Genomic DNA, 23,068 nt, shown 5'->3' with positions numbered 1-23,068 from the left:
GTTTTTTTTTTCCTAGAAGCCCTTTCTGGGCAGCAGAATAAACAGGAAAGTCAACCGTGAAAAATAATTGCCTCCATTCTGTTACCTTCTACCCATACCTTTCATGCCAGTGGCACTGGGCGGCCATGTGCAGTTGGCCCATCCACCCGTCCTTGCAGCAGTGAAGGGAAACCCACCTGCTTCCACTGATGGGTTTGGAACCAAGGGACAGCACCCATCAGGTTCAACCCATCCATTCAGGAAAAACTTTTTCTCTGAAAGAGTGGTCGGGTACTGGAACAGGCTGCTCAGGGATGTGGTGAAGTCCTCGTCTCTGGAGGTGTTCGAGAAACATGGAGATGTGGTACTAAGGGACATGTTTTAGTGGGCAATATTGGTGGCAGGTGTTGGACTAGATGACCTTAGAGGTCTTCTCCAGTCTTAATGATTCTATGATCCTGCTGGGGCCAGAGGCACCCTGCTGCTCTGTTTAAATACTTTGAAAAACTTTCAGATGACCCGTAGACAACATGGTGTGGGAGCAGATAACAGCCATGCAGGGGACATTATTAAAATGGCCTCAGCTGCCAATATTCTGTGCTCCCTGGTTACAGCTGGGGCTGAGGGTCTTGTCCGTAACATGGAGCAGTGACAGAATGAATGATAACTCTTATACCACAGCACAACATTAAAATGATTCACATTCTCTTACCCAATATTTTAGTTCTCATGCAATTTAAATATGCTCCATCTGGTGCAGTGACAGTTCTCACAGCCTGCATGGCCACCAAGAGGAGGGCAGATGCAAAGCAAAGCCAAGAATATGGCCATATGTGGAAGGCACTCTCATTTTCCTGCGACTGTGCTCTCCCAGGCAGCTCTGCAGACACTGTTGCAGAACTGTGGTTTCGCACTTGGTCATCTGCAGTGAGATCTCTGCATTTCTGTTGAAGAGGCAGGATTCACGTTTCTCCCTGGGCTCTGCAGCACAGGAGACAATGTATAGTTTTGGCTATAAGGGATTTGCAAGGATTGAAAAGCCTGAAAAAAAACCCAGTGCTTTTCTTGCACGGTTCATCTAAAAGACACAATTTCTTTCACACATCTTTTACAGTCTGTTTGCAGTGTTTCACATACCTCAAAACATTACTTTTCAGCCCAGTTAAATTTGTTTCCTAGAAAAATATGACATGGATCAAAATCACTTCTTTTTCAATAACCACTGGGTTATTTTCTGCTTGAGGATGAAGCACTCAGTGTGAGTTTTGTACAGGTGTCCCAGGAGAGCAGAATATGAAGACGACAAATGTGATGTACTCAGGAGCTACAGAACAAAATCATGAACTGGCAGCCTGACTTTCATGCTTTCTAAATGTGGTGTTGTGTTTTCTAAACCAGCATAGAAGTTGGATGATAGCCAAAGCCCTGACTCACAAAGATATTATAGGGAGAGCTGTGAACGTATAATGCCTGCAAAGTCCTCCTCCTACACTCAAAGTGGGGACAGCAAGCAGCAGGTCAGCAGACCCCCAGCCCTTATGTTTGTGAGCATCCCCCAGAGAACCACACAACAAATACTAAAGTGCTCCAACTGCTGCGATGGTTGGCATGCACCCACAGCCACAGAATCAATTCTCTACATCCTGCTTTAATTCCGGATGGATAAATTAGGGTCAGCAAGAAATGAAGCAGCAGACAATGACTGGTAAATGACCCAAATAAACTAGGCCAGCAACAAGATTTTTAGGCAGGGAAGCTTGCACAAAACTTGCTGGAGGCGTAGAGGAGTTGTTGAGCGAGTTAATTGTCAGCATCCCTCAAGTTATTATAGACAATTCTGAAATTAACATTGAGCAATTCAACCTCTCTTATGTGTGAGAAACACTGCACTTACTCAAGAAAATTACAGCACTTATTCTGAATAAAGAATTCAATTTGCAAGGATTAATAAACACCTTAATTAATGTATGACTTAAAAATGATTAAGTCCTTTAAGACATTCAACATCTTTTTCAGTCTCATTTGTCCTGAATGATCTTCAGGACAATTACTATGTGAGCATTTCATATTTGCAATTTACTACACCAGCCATAGTCAAAGGAGTGGTTATAATTGAATTAAATTATTAATGATTCCTGCCCCTAATTGTTAAGACCAGATAGACTGACTCTGTTAACTCTTCACTGGAGAAATCATCAGCATTGTATGGTTTGTAGGGGCATTTCCATTTTTAGACTGCATGCATCACAAATAATTTAAATTTGAAGCGTATGTCTTCAGTTCTCTAGAAATACTGCATAGTAGCACGTTTTGCTTATAAACCAAGAAATCTCCACAGAAAAGGAATTTGCCAAAAGGAATTTAAAGTTTCTAATGTATATAAGGAGTACAGAGAGAAAATTAGGTCTAATTTTGTTCAGCCTGTGCAAAATTGGGATTGAAATATCCCCATTAGGAACTTTTTCCTTCTCCCAGATGAACTTCAGAATTTCCCATACCTCTGGGAAGGTAGTTACAGTGAGAGCACCTGCCCGGGCACTGGAAAAGCTTCTGAGCTGTTACACATGGTTGGTTCCCTTGCTGCAGAGCATGAATACCTGTCAGACTTAGAAAATTGTAGGTTCCATTTCAAACCAGTAAGAAATCCTGCAAATGCTGGTAGTGCTTCAGGTTAGAAAACGTGTTCTGAAAACACAGGCTGCTTGCTTAAAGCAGGGAAGGAGGAAGCAACAAACACTACGTCAATGCCTAATGTTCTCCACAGTTTCTTTATACGTCTGTATGCATCTCCACACAAACACAAATTACACAGCTATATACTTAACAAACACAAATCTCTCTCCTTTTTCAGCGTAGCTCTATCCAAGCTGCCAGGGAAAGGGAAAAGCTCTCTGCAGCAGATCTCAGGCCAGCACCATCCTCCTGTGAGTGACAGCAGCAGAGCTCCTTCCAGAAGGGGCTCCCGTCAGGAGCAGACCATCTGGATGCTGTCTCAGAGCTGCAGAGAGGAACGTGTGAGAGAGAAAATAAGAACCAAGAAATAGCAAGGAGCTTCAGGGACAGCACAGCAGCGGGAAAGGAAGAACTCAGGCAGTTACCTTAGAGTAATAAGGAGAAATAATATTTTTTGGCCGATCTGCACAACACTGGTGTTTTGGGGAATGTCAGCAGAGGACATTCCTAAGTCAGCTTGGTGCTCCTGTTTCAGTATTCATCCCCCAGTTAGTTACTAGGAAAATAACATAATTACTCTGAGAAAGAACAGCGACCATTCCAGACACTTCGCCACAGGTCTGTAATTAGAACAACCCTTCCCAAGTGTGGACATTCCACAGCAAAACTTAGCTATAACCAAGCTGCACAGCAGAAGCCTGTCAGAGAGGAAGAATCAAGGAGAGGAAACTGTGGATGGATGCCTGGGACTGAAATTTCACAAGGTGCCTGAGAAAGGACATGGGCAATCGCATCCCCAGCGTGCTGCGTCATGCAGGGGAATGGAGGGGGCATGGGGAATTCCACTTAATTATCTCCCTGGACAAATCCACATCTAGGAGGAAAGAGGAAGAGACAGCGAAGAGCATTTCAGATGACAGCCGTGCCACAGCCCCGAGAGCGCAGGACCCGGGGCTGTCAGGTAAGCTGAGGTCAGCACTGAATGTGCGCTGCCTTTCCAGAAGGACAGGAAAAAGTTAGAGGGATGTCAGCAATGTGACTGAGCGCACGAACCAAAGTCTGACGACGGAGAGTAGGAGAGGTAAGAAGAAGCACTGGGCATGGGGCCCAGGAGTTTGAGAATAGGTTTCAAGATTACAAAAATAAAAAATAAAAATAAAAAATCATTGATTTATGTTTATGACACCATTTTCAGTTGATATAAATACACGACCTGTGAATTTTCAAATGAAATGTATGGAGTTGCAGTCAGATATTCAGCTCAAAAATCTGATCATGTCTCTACACCAGACTTTCATAAGACCTCTCTTACCATGGAAATATATCCTTTGCTTCACAACCACACCTTATTCATGTCATTGCTTTTTGGCAGCACACACTTTTGTGAACAGTTGTTAAGGTTGAAGTACAGGAAGAGTAAAATTTCATCAAAAAATCTCTGATGAACACCTTGAGAACTCACTAAGATTTGCAGCCACTTCCATTGAACAAGACTGGTGCTTAGTTTCACAAAAACAATGTCAAATATGCAACTAGTTTTATGTTTTTGTTCCTCTCTTTTTTAAAGGGTTTTAAGAAAAATACTAACAATCAAAATGTTTTGTTACTTATATATTAACGATACTGTATATTTTACAAGGACGGCTCAGAAAGTAATGCCTGCTGTTTCATTATGTTGGCCCCCGACATCAGAGGTGAATGTTGGTGGTATGGTAACAGAAATTGAACCTTCCTGCCAGTATCCCATTACATTTTGTTGCTGTATGACAGACGGCAGCAGAGGGGCAGTCTGACAAATGGTGTCTGACATGGAAGTGTGTATGAAGCAAAGGTGTGTCATTGAATTCCTCCATGCAAAAATAAAATAAAATGGCATCCACTGACATTCACTGATGCTTGCTGAACATCTATGATGACCAACCAGTGGATGTGAGCACAGTGAGGCAGCGAGTGGCGCATTTCAGCAGTGATGACAGTGAGTCACCTCCGCTGGTGCAGATGTTTACAAGCACAGTATGCAGGCTCTTGTTCATTGCTGGAAAAAGTGCATAGCTAATGGTGGCGACTACATTGAAAAACAGTGATTTGCAGCTGAGAATTTTCTCTATGAAATAGTGTTACTGTGCTCCTTGTACTTGCTGTAGTTTCCATGGAAAGAAATAGAGGCATTACTTTCAGAGCAACTTACGTATATGCTACCCAAGACAATTCCTCTTTACTCATTGCAGCCCAGGCAAGCCAGAAGGTTGGACACCAATGTTTTAGTACCTTCCTGCTCTGTTAAAGAATCATCTGTCTGACATTTTCTACCCATATAGGTTGCTGTGGACAGTAACCAGTTGACTTTTTTTCCTCACAGCTTGAACATACTGTGTGCTTTCAGCTTGAAGCATATTTCCAGTTTTCAGCTCACCTTTGAAGCTACTGTCCAAACTTTGATCTTTTGGCACCTTCTTGGAATGAACAGCATAACAGGAGCAGGCTTACCTCCCCAGCTCAACGCACTGCTTTACTCACCCAGAGCTGGTGGGTGCACCATTTCTGCTGCCATTTGTGCACATTTGATGGTCCATCACAACACCCTCCCCCTTTTGTGCCCCATTTCCCCTTCACTCCCACCCACCTTTCCCCCCGGCCCTTGGCAGTGTGGATATGTGCCAGGACGTGTGCTCCCCGGCTACAGCAGGGAGCCCACGTTTAATGAGGTTTGCAGTGTGTCAGGTTTCAGATTAGTTTCTGAACAGTCTGCTGTGCCTTTCTGTTCACTGTACTTTCAGCGCAGGGCCCATGGAGACTGTTTTCAACTCTACAGCTAACTAAAGTGAAAAAAGTTTGACTAAAGTCTGCATAAATTAAACATCCCCTAGCAGTGGTTACATGGGGAGGGATAGCCTGTGCTGAGCTGTTCAAAATGCTGCTTTGTTGGTCTCTTTCATCATTTCACCAATTTAAATTCAAGCCTCCTTATATCCTACATAAGATATTTTATTTTTACTTTGTCTAAGTAAAAGGACTCCTGCTAAAGATTTCTCATCCTACAGCTCCAAGGCCTTTGAAATCACATCCTGTATGTTTTGTCTCTATCAGCAGTTTCCCTGCAACAATCTACAGTGAACTACATAAGCCACTTATACCAGAGACTGTTCAAGCCATGCTGAATTTGATTGGCATATTCTGATCTCCCCAGCTTTGTTAAGAAAGTTGAACCTTAATAGCACACTGAGGAGATGAATTGGGCTAATGAAGCAGATGGCACGATCTGGAATTGCCCCCTTACAGGTAAAGCTCTGAACCACTGATTGCAAGGCGATTTTTTCCATTTTCATGGTTAGTTTGTGCTGTTGTTGCAGTGCTCTGTTATGCAACTCTCCAGCTCTATATTAGCCACATACTGAAGAAAAATAACATCCCAATGTAATCCTGATGATTAGCTTTTTGTGTCAAGGAATAATACCGTATCTTTCTGTTTTCACTTAAATACTACAAAAACATTTTAATTTCATGTCCACACCAAACAGATCCTTAATCCAAACCAGTCATCTGTGTATCAGAGAATGTATCAGAGAATCACAGAAAATATTTCTACTACTGCACTCAACTGCATACAGCTTATTTTTACCCAGGGGAAGAGCATTGTGGGTGAAGTGTAGTTCCTTTCGATGTTCTATAGTCCTTGACTGTATGTCACGTTGCCTGTGCTGCGCTGTCAGGTGGAATACAACATTGTTATAATGCTGGAATTAAGGCTTCTGTACTGAGAATGGCTGGGGGTTTGTTTAGCTCTTGCAGCACTTAAAATAGTCCCCTTACTATCCCAGTAGAGATTAACTGGTAACCTAACTCCCTCTGCCCTGCTTTTTTGCCTCTCCATGTATAAACGTTGGGAAAGCTTCCGTAGGTTTCACACAAGATATATAGAGAAACCAGCCCTCCGTGCTGATAATGCATCCTTACATCATCCCATATTGTGGCACCTGGGGCTTCCCAGCCACTGGCTTGGGGTTAGCAATGAGGTGCAAGTGCTTGGAGGGAGAGGACCTTCCTGGAGCTCAGACCTTTGTATAATACACTGGAACTAAGGCCCACATTTCTGTGCTGAAGCACTCTCCCAGCTGTTAGCCAGCTGTTGGCTTGAGGAGGCCTTTGTGTGGTGCCCAAAATTAAAGCATGTCCACCTCTTACTGCCCAAAGTTGGCACAACATGCAACATAGAGAGCCATGCATGAGATGCCCTTCTCAGCAGCCTCTGCTATCTACTCTGGTAGGAAGATTTCCAGAAACAGCTCTGCTGCCGGAGAAGGTGACATTTACAGGCAGCCCATACGTCAGCATGAGCCGCTGGAATCCTACAACTCCTTAAATCCTTTAGAGAAGAGCCCCAAAGCAGGATATGTTCAAAGGAAAGAAGTCTTCCCAGCTACTTTGTTTCTACCACTCAGCACAGGGGAGGGTAGAAAAGTTGGGTTTGGAAAAGAAAGCCAAGGTCAGTCAGAGCCAAGGTGTTAGGAAGCAGCATGCACTTAAATGCTTAAAAACAACATCAAAAGACGGAGCCAAGCTGCCAATGGAAGTTCTCAAAGCAGCCCTAATTCTAACACATTCTCAGTTTGCTTTGTCTGACTTTGAGCCTCACCAGTACTATTTGAAATCAGTTGTATTTTTTTTGTGATAGTGGCTGGACTTTGAAAGAGCCCATTAAAAATAAAGGAATTCTATAATGTGGCACGTGAACAGCTATCTGGTTAATCAACAGCTGTGAGCATCTGTGATCCATTACAGAGATTTCTGACACTTATGCTAATGGAATAGCTGACAGCACTAATATGCTGTCATTTATTATGAGGATCAACATTATAAGAGAATGGGCAATTTGCTAGTGGGTTTTCAGATGTTTACTGACTACGGAGAAATCACAAAGCTTAACTACATATCCAGCCTGGAAACACTGATGGACACCATTGTTTCACCACATTTTCCCTTCTCCATTATGAATTTGGTCGCAGTTTATTCCTTACCTCCCAGTTCCCTTTATCAATACTGCGAACCTCTTTCCTCTTCCAGTTTCAAACCAGTCCCTAAGCCAGCTTGTTGCAGTTTCCAGCTCATGCCGCCTCTCTCCTTCTAGTTAGCATGTTTCATTCAACTCAACCCACTGCTGGAAGCTCACTCTCTTCAGTTTTCCTCCTCTAACACTTCCAGCTTGTTGTCTCTAAGGGAAGGCAAATTGGAGAGCTTGGCAGAGCACAAGAGAATCAAAGCTTCCTGCCTTCCATTCTAATCCCAGCTGAAGTCAATCATTAATAGGGTGGGTCCTCCAGGTGCTTCAGCATCTCTACAGTTTGTAGCACAATGTGATCAGTGAGTGCAGCCCCACTCATGGCATATGAGTCTGAAGAAAGGGCGATACTATACTGAGATATTTTTGGAGGCTAAAATTGTCATCTGTACAGAACTGCTTACTTTCTAGAAAAGAGCAAAATGTGCCCTTATAAAAGCTATCCTTCACAAGGTTTTCAAATACGTAGCCCTGCAGACAGAACCACTCAAAAATCACCAGAAGTTGTTACTGTGGACAAATATACTTTTCTCGAGCCTCTTTGTTGAAAACACTGCAGCCTTTGGGCGGCCGAACTCTCTGAACTACTCTGAGGGCAGTGATTGCTGAGGGTATAAAACAAGCTACGTGGTTAACTTTCAGCTATGTTCTAATGAGCAGAGAACAAAGTCTTATAGTGGAAAGAATCGGGGGATAAATGACTGCAGCTGCTTACAGCTCAGTAACAAATGGGCAAACAAAATGGAGTCTGTAACAAGAGTACGAATCATGGGTAAACCCCATCAGATTTCATTGCTTTCTCTTCTCCCAAAGTTCTCCCTTAACCCTAAAATAAGCTCCTCTTGCTGCCTTCCTCAGGTGTTGCTGACTACAATGTGAAATGAATAAAGGAATAAATGAAAACACTGACCACGCTGGACAATCTTGCTCAACAGTTCACTGCAGCTTAAGGGAACAGCTGGAGCCAAGTGACAGGCTGATGGGAACAGTCAGTCATTTTGCTGTTCAGACTGCAAGGCAACACAGAGCTCAAACAGATCAAAATGCAAAGAGACAGAAGTACCTGTGGGGTATACAGACACCATGTTTACAAAAAAACACTACCTCTCAGGCACGACCAGCTGCACAACCCTAAGGCACAATATTGGTCTGAGGTTCAACTGCTCTAGAACTTGCAAACCAGATTTCAACTCTGCTTGCAGAGAACTGAGCCCTGTAACACCATCCTTGATTTCACTGATGCTTGTTTGGCTTCTGAAAATCCAGACAATAGAAGGGCAGGATAAGAAAATAGAGATTAATTTGTACTTTGGCAAACCTAGTAATAAGGGAATAAAAAAGCAAGATTCATGTAGTTATAGTGATCTGCAGTGTAAGTTTTCTTCTAAGCAATTCAATTTCTAATTAAAAAATGTCCAACTAAGCTCTAAATTTTCAGCAAAGCAAAAGAAAATGCAAACCAAAAGCTCCCTTCTTAGCAGAGTTAACTAAGTGGGTAAGAATTGCCTAGAGCACTAAGTTACCACTGACAAATTGCTTAACTGATGCCAGCCAGCCTGATGGACCCTGATTGAGCCAGCTGCCACGTACAGCTTCTCTGTGAACTAGAGGATGTGGCTACAAGAACTTCTAAATTTCTGCAGAGCTGTAAAGCTGCTGAGCTGCTCATGCCTTTATAGGCTTGACATTCCTTGGCACGGGCAACAAAAGCTCAGCAACATTATGGGCAACCTCCTTCACAGATAGAGTCACACTCACCTTCCTTCCTTGTGTTTCCATGTAACAAAGATGCTATGTTAAAAAGGTTACTGGCCTGCTCCTAATGAAGGCTTTGCTTTCCAATAGTCAAGTGGACAAGGCTCCCATGTCAGTCTCTTCATCAGAAAAAAAAACAAGTGAATCATTCTTTCCATAGTCAGATATTCAGAGCAATATACCTCCAAATCGGAGGAGTCACAGTCAGCTTTGTATGTCCAATGATGTCTGTCCAAGAGCAAATTCAAATCTTCAGGGCATCCAGGATGGTTTGGCTCACATTGCTACATGCAATGAACCTACAGCAGCTTTGTGACAGAGCATCCAAAGATCTTTCCTCCAGCTCAGGCTTTTCTGATCACAAAATCTGTTTTGCTGTGTCATTCCAGCAAACCAGACATTGTAGGTAAGCTGACTTAAAGTATTTTTTTTAAAATGAGCCTGGGTATGAGTTCTTCCTGTACACAGTCTCTGTGATTTAAAATGGAGTTAGGTTGACGATCTGAAATTTGGTCATTTCTGTACACAGAGAACACTGCATACAGCATCAGGGCCTATTTTTATCCTCCAAGTACTGTAATAATGACTTCAGATTTCTGTTGATTGCATTGTTCTCCAAAAATTATCTTTTTCTGGATGAAATTTCTCTTGTTCAATCTCAGACAGAAAGTGAACAGTAGAAGTATGTTCAGTCATTTTTATGTCATAAATGAATCACCGAAACTAGAGCTGACATTGAAACACATTACATGTTTATGTCCAGAAGGAATTTACTAGGACAATACATCTCTTAAATTCCTGTTATTTTATTGACTTTATTTTTATAGGAAAGAAAATCAGGTAAAGTAGTGATGGCTCACTGACTGTAATGGACCAAAAACCCACAATAAAACAAAGCCAGACTCCCAAAGCATTGAAATTATCTCCTTTATCGTAAGGAAAAAAAAAAGAAGTCAAAAGCACAAAAAGCATTTTGGTCAAATTTGATGTTACAAAACATTTTTATATTTATTTAATATCATGTTTTTCTAGTCTGTAGTTATACTGTATATTTTTCTGAAAAAATAATATGCAAACAGATTATTGCATAACACATTTCTTCCAAATTAGCCCAGAAATAGTCACTAAATTAATTTTTTAACACATAAGAAAAGTGTTTTAATATTTTACGTTTGAATTCCAGAGAGTTTTATCACGTAAGATATTCTGTGGAAAGCAGCACCTATTTACTCTTTTGTAAGCCATTATGAAGACCGAACAAGCCTCTCAGACAAAATAACAGAGGTGATTAAAACACGAGCTGAATAGAGGAGCTCACTGAGTGGGTTCTTGCAGAGTGAGTATGTCACTTGGCTGTGTGTGTGTGTGTGTGTGTGTGTGTGTGTGTGTGTGTGTGTGTGTGTGTGTGTGTGTGTGTAACATTTTGCATAATGGTCTACAGACCCCCTAGGATTTTGCTAGTACAGAATATACACATACCTAGTGCTGAGACACAGAGAAGTGGTATTTTACATTATGTCTATGCTTGCTTAGGGCTCACTGTCTATGTGGAATGAGGAAAAGTAATATGTAAAGAAAATAATTACTGAACAGAAAATATTTCATTATGCAAACAAAGAAAAATACTGTATTTCAGTTTAGAGACAGTCCAAGCATATACAGCATATACATAATAAAGCTCAGGCATTTCTTTTTTTGTTGTTGTTTTCTTTTGTATTAGCTAAAGAAGCAGTCATGAAACTATTGTCTATTGGCTTAAAACTAGACAACCACCTAGTGCATTCTTCTTGCTCACCTTTTAAAAATACACAATCTGAGATGGATACATTGCACTGCTGGAGTTTACAATATATATTTCAAATTTACAAAAATACAGAAAAACAAGATTTCTTGCACTCAGATACTGAGCATTAACCCTTTGAGTACTAATTCCCACCTGCAACACTGCAGAACACATTCATCTGACTTACATGTTTTTAGAACATTCTAACAATTATAATTGTCATCTTTATGTACACTATTAGGAAATGCATTCCTACATATTAAAAAAAAAGGTAGAGACTAATAAACTGCTCAGAATTAAAACAAAAACCAACAAAACAAGTGGAAGTATGTGAAGATTTCTGCAAAATATGCACAGAGAATCACAGACCGATGACCTTTCTAGAGATTTTTCTATTTCCTCTCTGCAGCAATGTAACAATTACGTAAGCCTGTGTTAAGACATGAGAGCAAACTTTCTCTTGTGGCCATACAGAATTGTGCTTTTTCTCTTATTTATGGGTGCGCTGCTCACTTTTCACTGTAGACATTTCTCTCTCAGCTCTATGCTCCTATTCACTTTGTGTGGTCCATTATTATTCTGCACCATTCCTATCTGAAAAAAGCAGTTTTATTTCATATAAGGATCATTATGATGTAGTTCTGTACTGTGAGTCGATGCTTTGTGTCCAGATGTTCATGGAAACATGAAAAAAATTTCTTGTCATAGGAAGCCTTGTTAATAGAGAATGTTACTGACCCTGGGATGCCCTACAATTAAGCAGAAATCATGAACATAAAGAAGTTCACTGAAGATCAAATTTGCATTAAAGAAAGAAGACAATCTGAAATTTGCTAGGAGATGGATTTTCAGAAAGCAAGAGGTGAAATTAATAAGGTGTGGTGTGGTTGGAGCATGATTGAACCTTCTCTTTCCTGTCAACTCTGGACTACACTGAGCATGTAACTAAATAGACAACATCATATTTACAGAGTCTCTGAACTAGAGCAAGCTATTTTTAAGAAAATAACTGTAGTCCTCAAAGAGTTAATGATAAAACTGCTCTACCTTAACAGATGTGGAAAGGTTATTGTGGAACAGCTTACAGATTTGTTCAAAAGGCATACTTTACAAAGGAGTGTAAAACTTGTTGAGACGATTGCTATTACACCACACAGTGTCACATACGATGAGTAGTGCATGCTCTTTAAAGACATTAGAGTGGACCCTTATCAAAGCTATCATATAACCTTATATGAAGGATTGTGCCACTTAAACTAGTGCAGAGTGATTTTTTTTTTCTGTAGATTTATAATGCTCTAGATTAATACCAATAGGGTTTTTTCACAGCCTTGTACAACACTTTTTTTTTGGTTCTTTTTTTAAACACATGTAACACTATAAAACAGCAAATGGTATAATCCTGACATATGTCATGCAAAATACAACCAATACAGCACCATAGATGTAACAGAGACATTACCTAGCACTTCTCCCCAACAAGAAAAAGGACATAACAGAGACTGTACATTACACGACTTTACAGGCCATATGCTACAGAAGATCGTTAGAGGCAGTATCGCTTTTGTACTTCTAAAAAGCTGTAATTTTATAAAATCCTGTTTATCATTTCTACCATAGTCACTTCTGATTAAAATCCATGACACAGTAATAATATTTTGCTACAAAAATAAATAAGTAAAAGTTTAAGATGCTGATATGCTTATAAAAGTTGTCCGAAGTTACTAGAGAATGAAAGTGAGAATAATGAATGAAAACAATGTGTTTCTAAATAAATGTTCTGTGCAACAAAAGGATATTGCCTCTCTTATTCAGTTGTCTGCACTTTATCTTCTAATTATCTTTCAGAATATTTTTATAACTTTCTTTTAAAAATAACTTCACTTTTAAAACTCACTATCTCTCTTTTTTATACTCTCATTAAGAAAATGGAAATAAAGATGGAAAGGCTGTACAATTTGCTGATGAACTACACGACTATGTCATCTAATTTAGTTTAGAATAAAAGCAAAGATAACGATGGTTTAGGTGGAGAAAAGACATTATGATGGCCCGTGAACTACACAGTAGTTTCATTTTTCCAAGGGCCAGTTTTGATATTTCCTGTACTATCTGAGCTGTATATCATGGCTTCGTGCACGTTTCCCTTGAGAATTCCATTATGATTTGTTGTATTAAACGGCAATGACTGTGTCCGTGGATGCATTTCAAAATGAGCTGGATGGTGCACAGTGTCACTTTCTGGCATTTTAGTACAACTATATATGACAGTACTTGCGTCGCTACTTTCGGGCTGGTTGACAGTAGGATATGGATCACTTTTCGAGCAGCAGGCCCGTCTGTGACCTGACTGGCTATCATGTGTACTGTGGGGGCTGTCTGTATGTGAACTGTGGATGCTGCCATCAATACTTGAAGGAATATGGTAGGCGTATTCTCTTTCACCTGCAGATCTATGCCGACTGAAATAACGCGGCTTAGTTCTGCTTTTTAGACATCTATGAATGTGCATATTGGGTCTGAAGCTTCCCTCGTTGTGGACATGAATATGAGCTTCATCATCAAGTAGCTGGTCACAGTGCATTTTTGCACAACATGGTGTCACAGGAGAAAGGCAGTTAACGTGATTTTGAGCCGCTTGTAGGTTAGTGAGTTTGCAGTGGCTAGCAGCTGGATGATTAAACACAGCCGATTTGTTGGGACACGGTGATTCCTGAAGACAAGGTGCATGAACTTGAGTGTCCCCATTGACGTTGACCTTTGGGCGCACATTAACTTGGACGGAATAGGTGTTTCTTCTAGATGGACAACAGGACCACCAGCAATGCCACACATCATCTCGCTTTGCACAGTGATGGATCAAGATGAAAAGCCCCAAGGTCACGCAGAAGGCTCCGTAAAGACAGCTAAATATCATATCCAAGAAATGACCTTGAGATACTGCAAGTGCTCCAAAGGTCCAAGTGGCAGTAAACAGGAACAAAGTGAATGCTGCAGCTCGAAGCTGAGCCTTAAATGAATGCTCATTTTCCAATAAGGAAGAAGAAATCATGGAGCAGGCTGCCTGGGGAACGGACGCAGCATCTGCAATATGACTGTGGCCCACCTCAGTACTCGGCATTCTCTGCGGATCTTCTGTCCTTTCCTTTAACTCATACTTGCGTTCAGGATGGCGCTTCAGTTGAATGTACGTGCAGAGAAAGTAAACACAGGTAACTAGCACAATGAATGCTACTGGCCCATAAAAAGCACCAAGACTAGGCTCCCATGCCATCCAGCAACTGGAAACAACAAAAAGAGAGAGAGTCAAGAACATATTGTAGCTCAAGTCAGATGTGCTGGACAACAGACTGAAGTGAAACTGGGCTTTCTTACTGACTTACATGGCCCGACAGTATCTTAGAAGTTTGGATAGGTTTGCTGTGGGGATAAAGTGTGTCTTTAATATCATTTAAACCATGACAATTCTTTCCTATTTTTCAATAGAATAAAACATCACTATAATTTAGAGCACATTAAAGCTGAAAATTTCCAAGAAATCTAGATCAGTTTAGAATCTAGAATTCCACTGAAGTTTGAGACATTCATGTCAACTCTTTCTCCACTATTAAAAATGTCAGCTCTAAAACTTTGATTAAAAAGCAAATTAAGCATACTTTGTACAATCTATGGGAGCAACAGAGATTTTCAAATTTCAGTGGTTTGTACCAATTAACTTTGATGTAAATTCTTAAGCTCAAAGATTGTTCTTAAGGAATTTTCTTGTTGCTGAAGTAGAGAACAGCCGGAGTAACAAGAGGAGACTGAAAAAAGTTCTAGATGCAGTCTCCACAGTGAGCAGGCCCAAAAGATATATGGCATTTCTGGGTTCACAGCACTTTCTGAAATTCCTAGGAGTTAATTTATATCAATTTGAATGCCATTAGAAAAAAAATAAGGTCTCTTTGTGATGCACTGCTAGCATAATATTATTGCAGCATAGATTATTATTTGCTAGGCTTTAAATAACACAACCATAGCAGTTTCAGAGTAGCTTAAAGTGGTTCACAGGCCAGTAGGAGCTGAATAAGCCTCAGTCAGCTGCATAATTTAGCAGCAGTCTAACAGGACTGTCCTGATGATGAGCGATCTAATAAAGTAAATGTGGGAGAAGAAAACACTTCTGGCTGTTGAAATCCCAGATGGACCTTGGGAGAATTTGGGTAGGAGGTGGGGCAAGAATAAATATTTGCCTGGTTTTTACTCTTCTCCATGATCTGCTTTTAGCCATTGTTACAGGCTGCTTTTAGGTTTTTATATACTAAATAGTGCATGTATTGCTAGAAAGGGAAGTAAGTTACTTTTCCAAACATCTGGACTACAAGAAGAAGCAATGAGCTTAAATTTCAGCAAAAAAAAAAAAAGAAAATTAAATTAAATTAGATTTTCAAAAAGTTTTCTTGCTGTTAGGATAATTAGGATAATGAGCTGTTGGAATAAAATGTGATATATACCTTACTGGAGCGTTTAAAACACCCCAGATAAATAATTGTCAGGAATGGTTTGAATACAGTTAATTTTCCACTGGGTCAGGAGGACAGATGAGGTGATTTGTCATGATCCATTCCAGCTCTAAAAGTGGTAATGTGAGACACTTCATAATCAATTAGGCATTGGTGATCGGTCGCAGTCCCTCCAATATAGTGAGGAACCATCTCATATCACATTCCTGTCAAGCCAGGAATCATCTACTATTACTCTAAAAATGGCAGAATGAATTTATCTCCCAGGCTGAGAACCTCTCAGCTAAAGAAGATGCAGTCCCAATGGGTACTCAGTATGAGAAACTGTGGTGTGAATGCTTATGTATTTTTTTTTTATATCTGAACCTTAAACAAAAACATATACCCATTTATTCATGACCTTAGAAACACTCCACGGAGCATATATTTTGATGTCAGACAGGCACACAAAAAGATTCCAGAAATACATCTTTGAAAAGATAGGTAAGTTACCACCCATATTTAATTGAATAAGAACAGAGCACAAAGCTATGTGAATACTTGAAGTACATTTGAATGCTGCATATTTGATGCAGAGTGGAAAATTGAATGCTCCCCAGTGGCACAGCCTCTTGGGATGTTCTGATTTCAAGTGAAATCTCATTGTGGATCACTTCAAAAATCAATTGCGTTAAAAGAAAAAAGTTCAAGTTTGCGCATCTGCATTTTTTCTGTGCTAATGCTACTAAAAATGAGGAAGGAATAAAACTAACAGTGCTGTTCTTGAATTAGATGTTTTCTACCCAGTTTTAAAACCATCTCTCACCTGTGCCTTGTTTTCAGTAGACTGTGGTACCAGGTATTTAATGGCTATGAGTAGCAAGATTAGAGAAGTATAACCTCTGTAACTGTGCCAAATCATTTGAGTCTTTTAATATACTGTTGATTATAAGTGATTGGATAACTGGATAAGTTTGAATAAGTATACGAATGTGAATTGGGCCCTAGGCAGAGGAAACAGTTAGCCACTGTGTGTACTAAATTATTACCTGAATTTAAACTTTGATTACCAGTAAAACACTTCTAAGAACCAAATGCTCAGTTACAAGGCATTCTGTTTCAGTTTCCTCTTTTCTCACCCAGAACACAACTAGTTTTAAATGCATTACAGTAGATGCTCAAAGCAGTAACTAAGAGTAACATCCACCGAAGTACCAGCAACAAGGTGCTGGCAGAGTACTAATGTAACCATTAGTGCATCAGCCATTGCCTTGTTGATAATTTACATAGAATGTATTTATCTTTACAGTCTGATTCGCTTTCTGCCATGATTTTATGGAGAGGCTTATTGCAGTTCATTGATATATCATGTTTCATGCCAAGAATTAATAACAACATGATGCCTGAACAGCTTGCGGAGGTATACTGAACACTAATATGTTGGTAGATGAGAGTGCTATTTTGTGATTGAAAGACATTGTAACTGGAAAATTTCCATATGGCGCAAATAAGAAATCATTGGTTTCCAAGGGAGGAAAAAGGGAATTTTTACACATCCTTTTTAGAAGCAACTATTTAAAACTTACTTTAAATAAGTTACCTGGACAATATCAATTCAAGGTAGGTAATTAAATACTTTTAATTCATTAAGTTAATTAATGGCCCCATTAAATATGCCATCCATTGGGCAATTTTTAATATCCTCTCACTTACTGAGGTGTAAATGATAAGTGATTCTATAAATGAGAAGTGATTCTATTGACCATAATGGAGTCAAATTGGTGAAGCAGCAAGCCTCAGATTAAGACATTGCTTTCATAGCTATTAACCCATAAAATTTCATATTACATATAATCCCAAGTGGCATGTCTGTATACTTTACGATGTCAGTTACATTTATCAGCATAAGAAGAAGAAAAAAAATGTTTTTCTTAAAAGTTTTATGATGATATTTTATACTTACTACGGTGCATTGCCTTCAATCCCATAATTATTGATATTGGTTGCTGCTGTAATCCCACATATAATGAAAGGAACTCCACCACTAATCAGATAAAATCTGTTGAGAGATAAGAAGTGATATTTTACTTTTCCTGCCTTGTAGTTGAATAGTCCTTTTTAAACAATTGTCATTTTCTGAAGCTTTTTCAGTATACAGTATTGACTGAAACACTACAGATATCCCTAAATCCAGAAAAGCAAAAATGAAGTATTGTCACAATAAGCACTGCACTTTATAAAACAAAAAGCACAGCTTAACATTTAATATTTAAGTGGACCCACTTTTCAAAATCTCTTGACTCATTGGTAAGTCCTTAGAATGTGTAGTTACTTCTCCAGTCATATGAAGAACAATGCCTTGTCTAACAAAAAAAAAAAACAAATTCCAAATACAAATATTTATTCACTTATCTGTGTATTTGTATTCAAAACTTATTAAAAATGTATGCATTATATATTAAGATATTCAGGCAACTGTCTACAGTTTAACCTGAGAATTTTCCCAGTGAAATACAGTAAATAAAAAGGAGTTGAGCTCAGAAGAGGGAAGGCGCAATCCACTGTGCAAATAAATAAATGAATAAAGATTTTCGGAACAGAGGAGTAATTTAGAGCAATTATGAGAGTTAAATATTACTTTGCATATAGCACACTCTTTTTCACTCATTAAACATCCAGCCTTACAAATGCATTAAAAAGTGAGGGCCTATAACACTTCAGCAAGATATAAACATCCAAGTAGAGTGTTAATCTTAGCATGAATGTTTCTTTTAAAGACTCATATCTGAAGACTGCAAGCACATAGTTTCATACCCCTTTAACTGGTTAAATGCCACTGAAATCCTTGGCAGCAGCAGTCATCCCAGTGTATCATCATTAGGTTACACTGAAGTCCTAGGGGATGTCTCACTGAAATTGGCATCCTGCATTTCTATGTCCAAATGCAGTAGAACATACTGTCATCATATTTTCCATCTGCATAAGCAAGGCACAACATTATTCATGGAGCACAGCAATTCTACCACTGTGGTCTCTGAGGTGGAGAGCACCGGCCCCTGGCACATGTGAGGCTACAGCTGGGAGGCATGCTGCTCGGGGAAAACAGGGAAAATGTTTCGCTGCACCTAGAAGCTCAGCTGGTTCTCTGAACATCCACACTCATTTTCTATTTCAACCTATGCACTTCTCTTGGTAGACAAAATTCACTTATTTTCAAGGCACTTGTCTGCTGCAGGAAACATTAGGCAGGGATACAAACACGTCCCAGTCACTGCTATTACGTTGTCCAAAAGGACTAAGAACTTGATAACATATGGGACACACACTGTCCAGAATCTTGCCAGTAGTTTTCTAAAATGCAATACAAAATTTAGGAAATTTCAGACCTTGCAAGGTAGGGTTTTTACAGAAATAGAGACATAGTGAGTTCGACCATTTAAGTCAAACCCAGTGTTAAAAATTTCTTAACTTCTTGCCACCATCTCTTTGTGAAGCAGAATTTGAAACCAAGCTTCAAAAATTTCACTTTAACATTTTCAGTCAATCTTTGTCCTAATGATCTAAGCTGTAAACAGAGCAGAGAAAATTATACTCTACATTCATCAAAAAGCCTTTCAGTTTCTATAACTTCTAAGTCATTAAATATATACGTTTTCTTCAAACTTGGCTTATTCTGTAGAGCTCAACAAATTCCAGTGAACAAGCTGCATCCTTACAAAACCCATTCATTCAATGATTGCGAGTATCTTTTGACTTGAGCATATTCAATGAGCTAGCCTAACAGCTTATTATTATTTTTAACAAAGACATGCTCAATGATGTTTTTTGAAACTTCAGAAAATGACTAGGGTAAGCAATGAGGCATAGAAACTTTAATTCCAATTTGTCTAAGAAATAGTAAAGAGCAGAAAAATAGTATAGAATCAAGTATAGGAAACTGTACTTCAAACCCATCTGAAGTGATTACACCATAGAATTTACCTACAATGCAATCTATAATTTCATTTTTTGCAGTGCAGCCACTTTTTACAAATTGGATACATACATTTTAATCATATCCTTATCTAAAGTCTCAAAGAAGCCTGTATTGGGGTGTTAGATAACCTCCTTCATAGCTCACACTTTCAGCAGCCTGCTGTACATGATAACAGTAGCATCAGATGTTCTGGAAGCACTTAGCTACACAGTGCTTCAGAAACATGGCAAACTCTAGCCAAATTTCTGTCCTGTCTCATAGCTAAGAGAAAGAAAATACATTCTAGAAATGACATAAGGTGAAGTCAAATGGTTTCAGAGCATCCAAGGTACACTGTAGTGATACCCAGCACAGCACACTTCCTTGGTGGATTTGCGATTCTTGAAGGTTCTTGAAGGGTGAAGGAAAAAACAACTGCCAAATAGAAGAAAAGTGAACAAGATGAATGGTATTAAAATAGATCAAACAGAAAATGAAAGAAATGGAAGTCAAAATCAAAGGGTAGGAGTGCGAAGTCTTGCCCATTTGTGTGAGCTCATGGATACCCTAGACAGTATATAAAGGAGAAAAGATCATAATAAAAAGTCACTGAAGAGGAGAAACATGGTTCATAAAAATCCATACATGTTAGTTGTGTGGAAGTATACTTAAAGAAATTTAGACTAATACAAATGAAATCTAACTAACGCAGTCATTAGTTTTTCTTGATTTCTTCTTTTATGCTCAGATGAGATGATTAGCACAAGAAAAAGATGAAGTAAAATTGATACGGTATGAATAAAAAGTGAAGAAAATGTAGACACTAAGTAGCTAGAGTTCATACTTGCAGGAAACCTTTTACCTAAGAGAAACAAAGTGCTTTATAATAATAATTAATTTAGCCTCACAGCCCCCGGCGTGGCCAATGAACATTTTCTCTGTTGTACAGTTGAGAAAACAAGCAAGGGACATCATGTGTTCAAGGTCATGCAGAAAGACTGTTTCAGAACGAGACTTCTTAATTCTCATCCTATGGTTAAACATGAAGTGCCTCTATATTACTCTAAATGAAGAGACCAGCCAAATCATGGCATACTAGACTTTGTCTCCAAGCCCAAGAAACTGGGTTTGCCTCTCCAGAGGTTCATGCAGGAGCAAGAATTAAGCTCTTATCTGTCCCAATACTCATGAAGCCTTGCCAGTGAATATCTGCCTGTTATTCCCTACAAGCCTGATTAGTGGAAGACGAGCCTGTGTGCACTAACTCCTCTGCAACCCTAGCTCTAACATCCCCTGGTATTTGATATAGAGCTGACTGAGCACATACATTGAGCAAATATTCCAGATCTGTTAAAGTGGTCCGAGTTGAGGGCTGCAAGTGGAGAGACAATGAAATCTGCTGCTGTTGCTGCAGGTATAATGGATAATGCTCCTGTTAAGTAATGCTCATTCAAAAATAACATAACAATCAGTATGCTACAGATTAACCCTGTAGATTGAGCAAATAAATGCCTTTCCACCATCTCTTTCCCTCCTCAATTTTGTTTTCTTATTTTGAAAAAAAAAAAAATCTTTCTCCTATTCTATTTACCTAACTTACATTTACTATTCCCTCTTATGACTCTCTTGGTTTAAAAGCTTTAAAGATCTGCAGTCTTTGGTGCAGTATGCAGATTTTATCTTCTATTTGCCTTCTCTGATTTTTGTAAAGCATATAAAAATATTTCAAATGAACCCTATACAAGCCCTGGTTCTACACCTGTGACTTAGTGACATGAGCTGTGGGACTTAGGAGATCATTTTCTTATTTAGCCAGTCAGCTGTCTTCTCCACAAAAGAACATGCAGTAACTCGGGACTCAGAGCCATTTCATCAACTTTTGTTAATCTTCTACCATTCAAGGAAGTGAAGGGTGATACTCAGGCTACCAGTAACAAAATGCTGTAGGCAGCAGTGGGAAGATGAGCTGGTTGGAGAATTCTGCTTTGACAGATCTGACTGTTATAATGGAGCCAGTGAACACAGAGGATTTGGCTGTAATTGAGATAGCCATGTGCACAGATCTTTAAAGACTGGTAAACAACAGGGAGGAAATTAAAGCTTTTTACAGCTAAAAATTGATCTTGACAAGCAGTTTATTTATATAATATTTTAGCATTGTTTTGCAGGGAAGACTGGGGTGATTTAGGGCTTTGAAGTAACTGCCAAGCTATTGCTTCAATAGCCTTAGGGAAGAGTTTTTGAAATTTGTACATTGTTGTTTCAGGCCACCCAGAGATGTCCTGAGGATTCCTAGCAGGCTTTAATATGAGCGTACATTTATTTACTGAAGCTCATTCTATCACATCTTCACTAATGTTGTTACTCGTGCTAATTGGATTAAAGCTTCTCTGGTAGGCTTCTGTGCACTGCACTTGTACCTCTCAGCTGCAGTGCGGGCAACACCTAAAGCCTGAAAGCTAGGCTGTGCAGGCACACTCAAATGGTGTGCAGTAATTTGTGAGAGGGGGAACCAAACTCACTGAACAGGAGAGGGAGGGAACCCCTAAATTCTGCTGCAGCCACCTGAGATCAGTAAGTATCATATTTTTCATTACATGCAGTGACATAACCCCCCCAAAATCCTCAACACAAGCAGACACTGCTTGGGGCGATGTCTCTCTGATGACATCACAGCTTACTCTTTTCCAGCTTCTTTTCAGCAAAAGCTCCTCTTGGAAGGCAAAGTCTACTACAAAAAACTGGGAGCTACAGAGCCAATCTGAGAGAAACAGGATAATGTCAACAAGAATGACTGCAATAGCCTGCAGGCAGCATCAATTCTACCAACTTAACATACAATATACTCTTCAAAGCTTATTTCCATTACTATTACACAGTAAGCCACTGAGCAAAAAGAGAGTTCTACCCAGTGATGAATTTCTTGGTTGAGTGTCTGGCTTTTCTCTGGCCCAAACCTGTGAATGAATTCCTTCTGTGCTCCAAACTGGATGAGACCTTGGCTTTGTGGCCTTAACCTTACTAAGATCTGGTTTTTTTCTGCAGAATGGTGATGGACATTGAAGTTACTTACTAGCCCCAAGTAGCCATTCTTGCACACTTACTGCTTAAAATGCATTTGTAAGTATTACTCTCTACATGCCTAACTCTACAAAGCTACATGTTATATTTGTGAAGATACCATTGCCTCCTCTCTTTCTCACCAGTACAAACAGAGATGGATCTATTTAGCTTCACCTCTGGAATACAGGTCATGTAGGAAGAGATGCCAATCTATTAGCTACTTGCAAAATAAACATGAAAATTAAAAAAGATATCACAGCAAGAAGACTTCCCCCTTTATTTTTCCTTGAGCTGGGATTTGATTTTAACATCTTTATGAAAAT

General features: G+C 39.5%; 1 protein-coding gene across 1 annotated transcript in view; it reads right to left on the bottom strand.

Annotated features, from left to right (window-relative positions):
• Positions 10,266–23,068, bottom strand: part of LOC110399996 (adhesion G protein-coupled receptor A3-like) — a 261,744-nt gene continuing 248,941 nt past the window's right edge. Inside the window, exons 18-19 of the mRNA XM_021399543.1 lie at positions 17,691–17,786; positions 10,266–14,527 (exon numbers count right to left, since the gene is read on the bottom strand). Of these exons, the coding sequence (XP_021255218.1) occupies positions 13,306–14,527; positions 17,691–17,786 (1,318 nt within the window). The 3' untranslated portion in view covers positions 10,266–13,305. The remainder of the gene's footprint in view (positions 14,528–17,690; positions 17,787–23,068) is intronic.

This window comes from Numida meleagris, chromosome 5 (genome assembly GCF_002078875.1).
Source record: "Numida meleagris isolate 19003 breed g44 Domestic line chromosome 5, NumMel1.0, whole genome shotgun sequence".
In the NCBI taxonomy this organism is placed as follows: domain Eukaryota; kingdom Metazoa; phylum Chordata; class Aves; order Galliformes; family Numididae; genus Numida; species Numida meleagris.
Note: the sequence above shows the minus strand (reverse complement) of the source record. Positions and strands in the feature narration are given on the sequence as shown.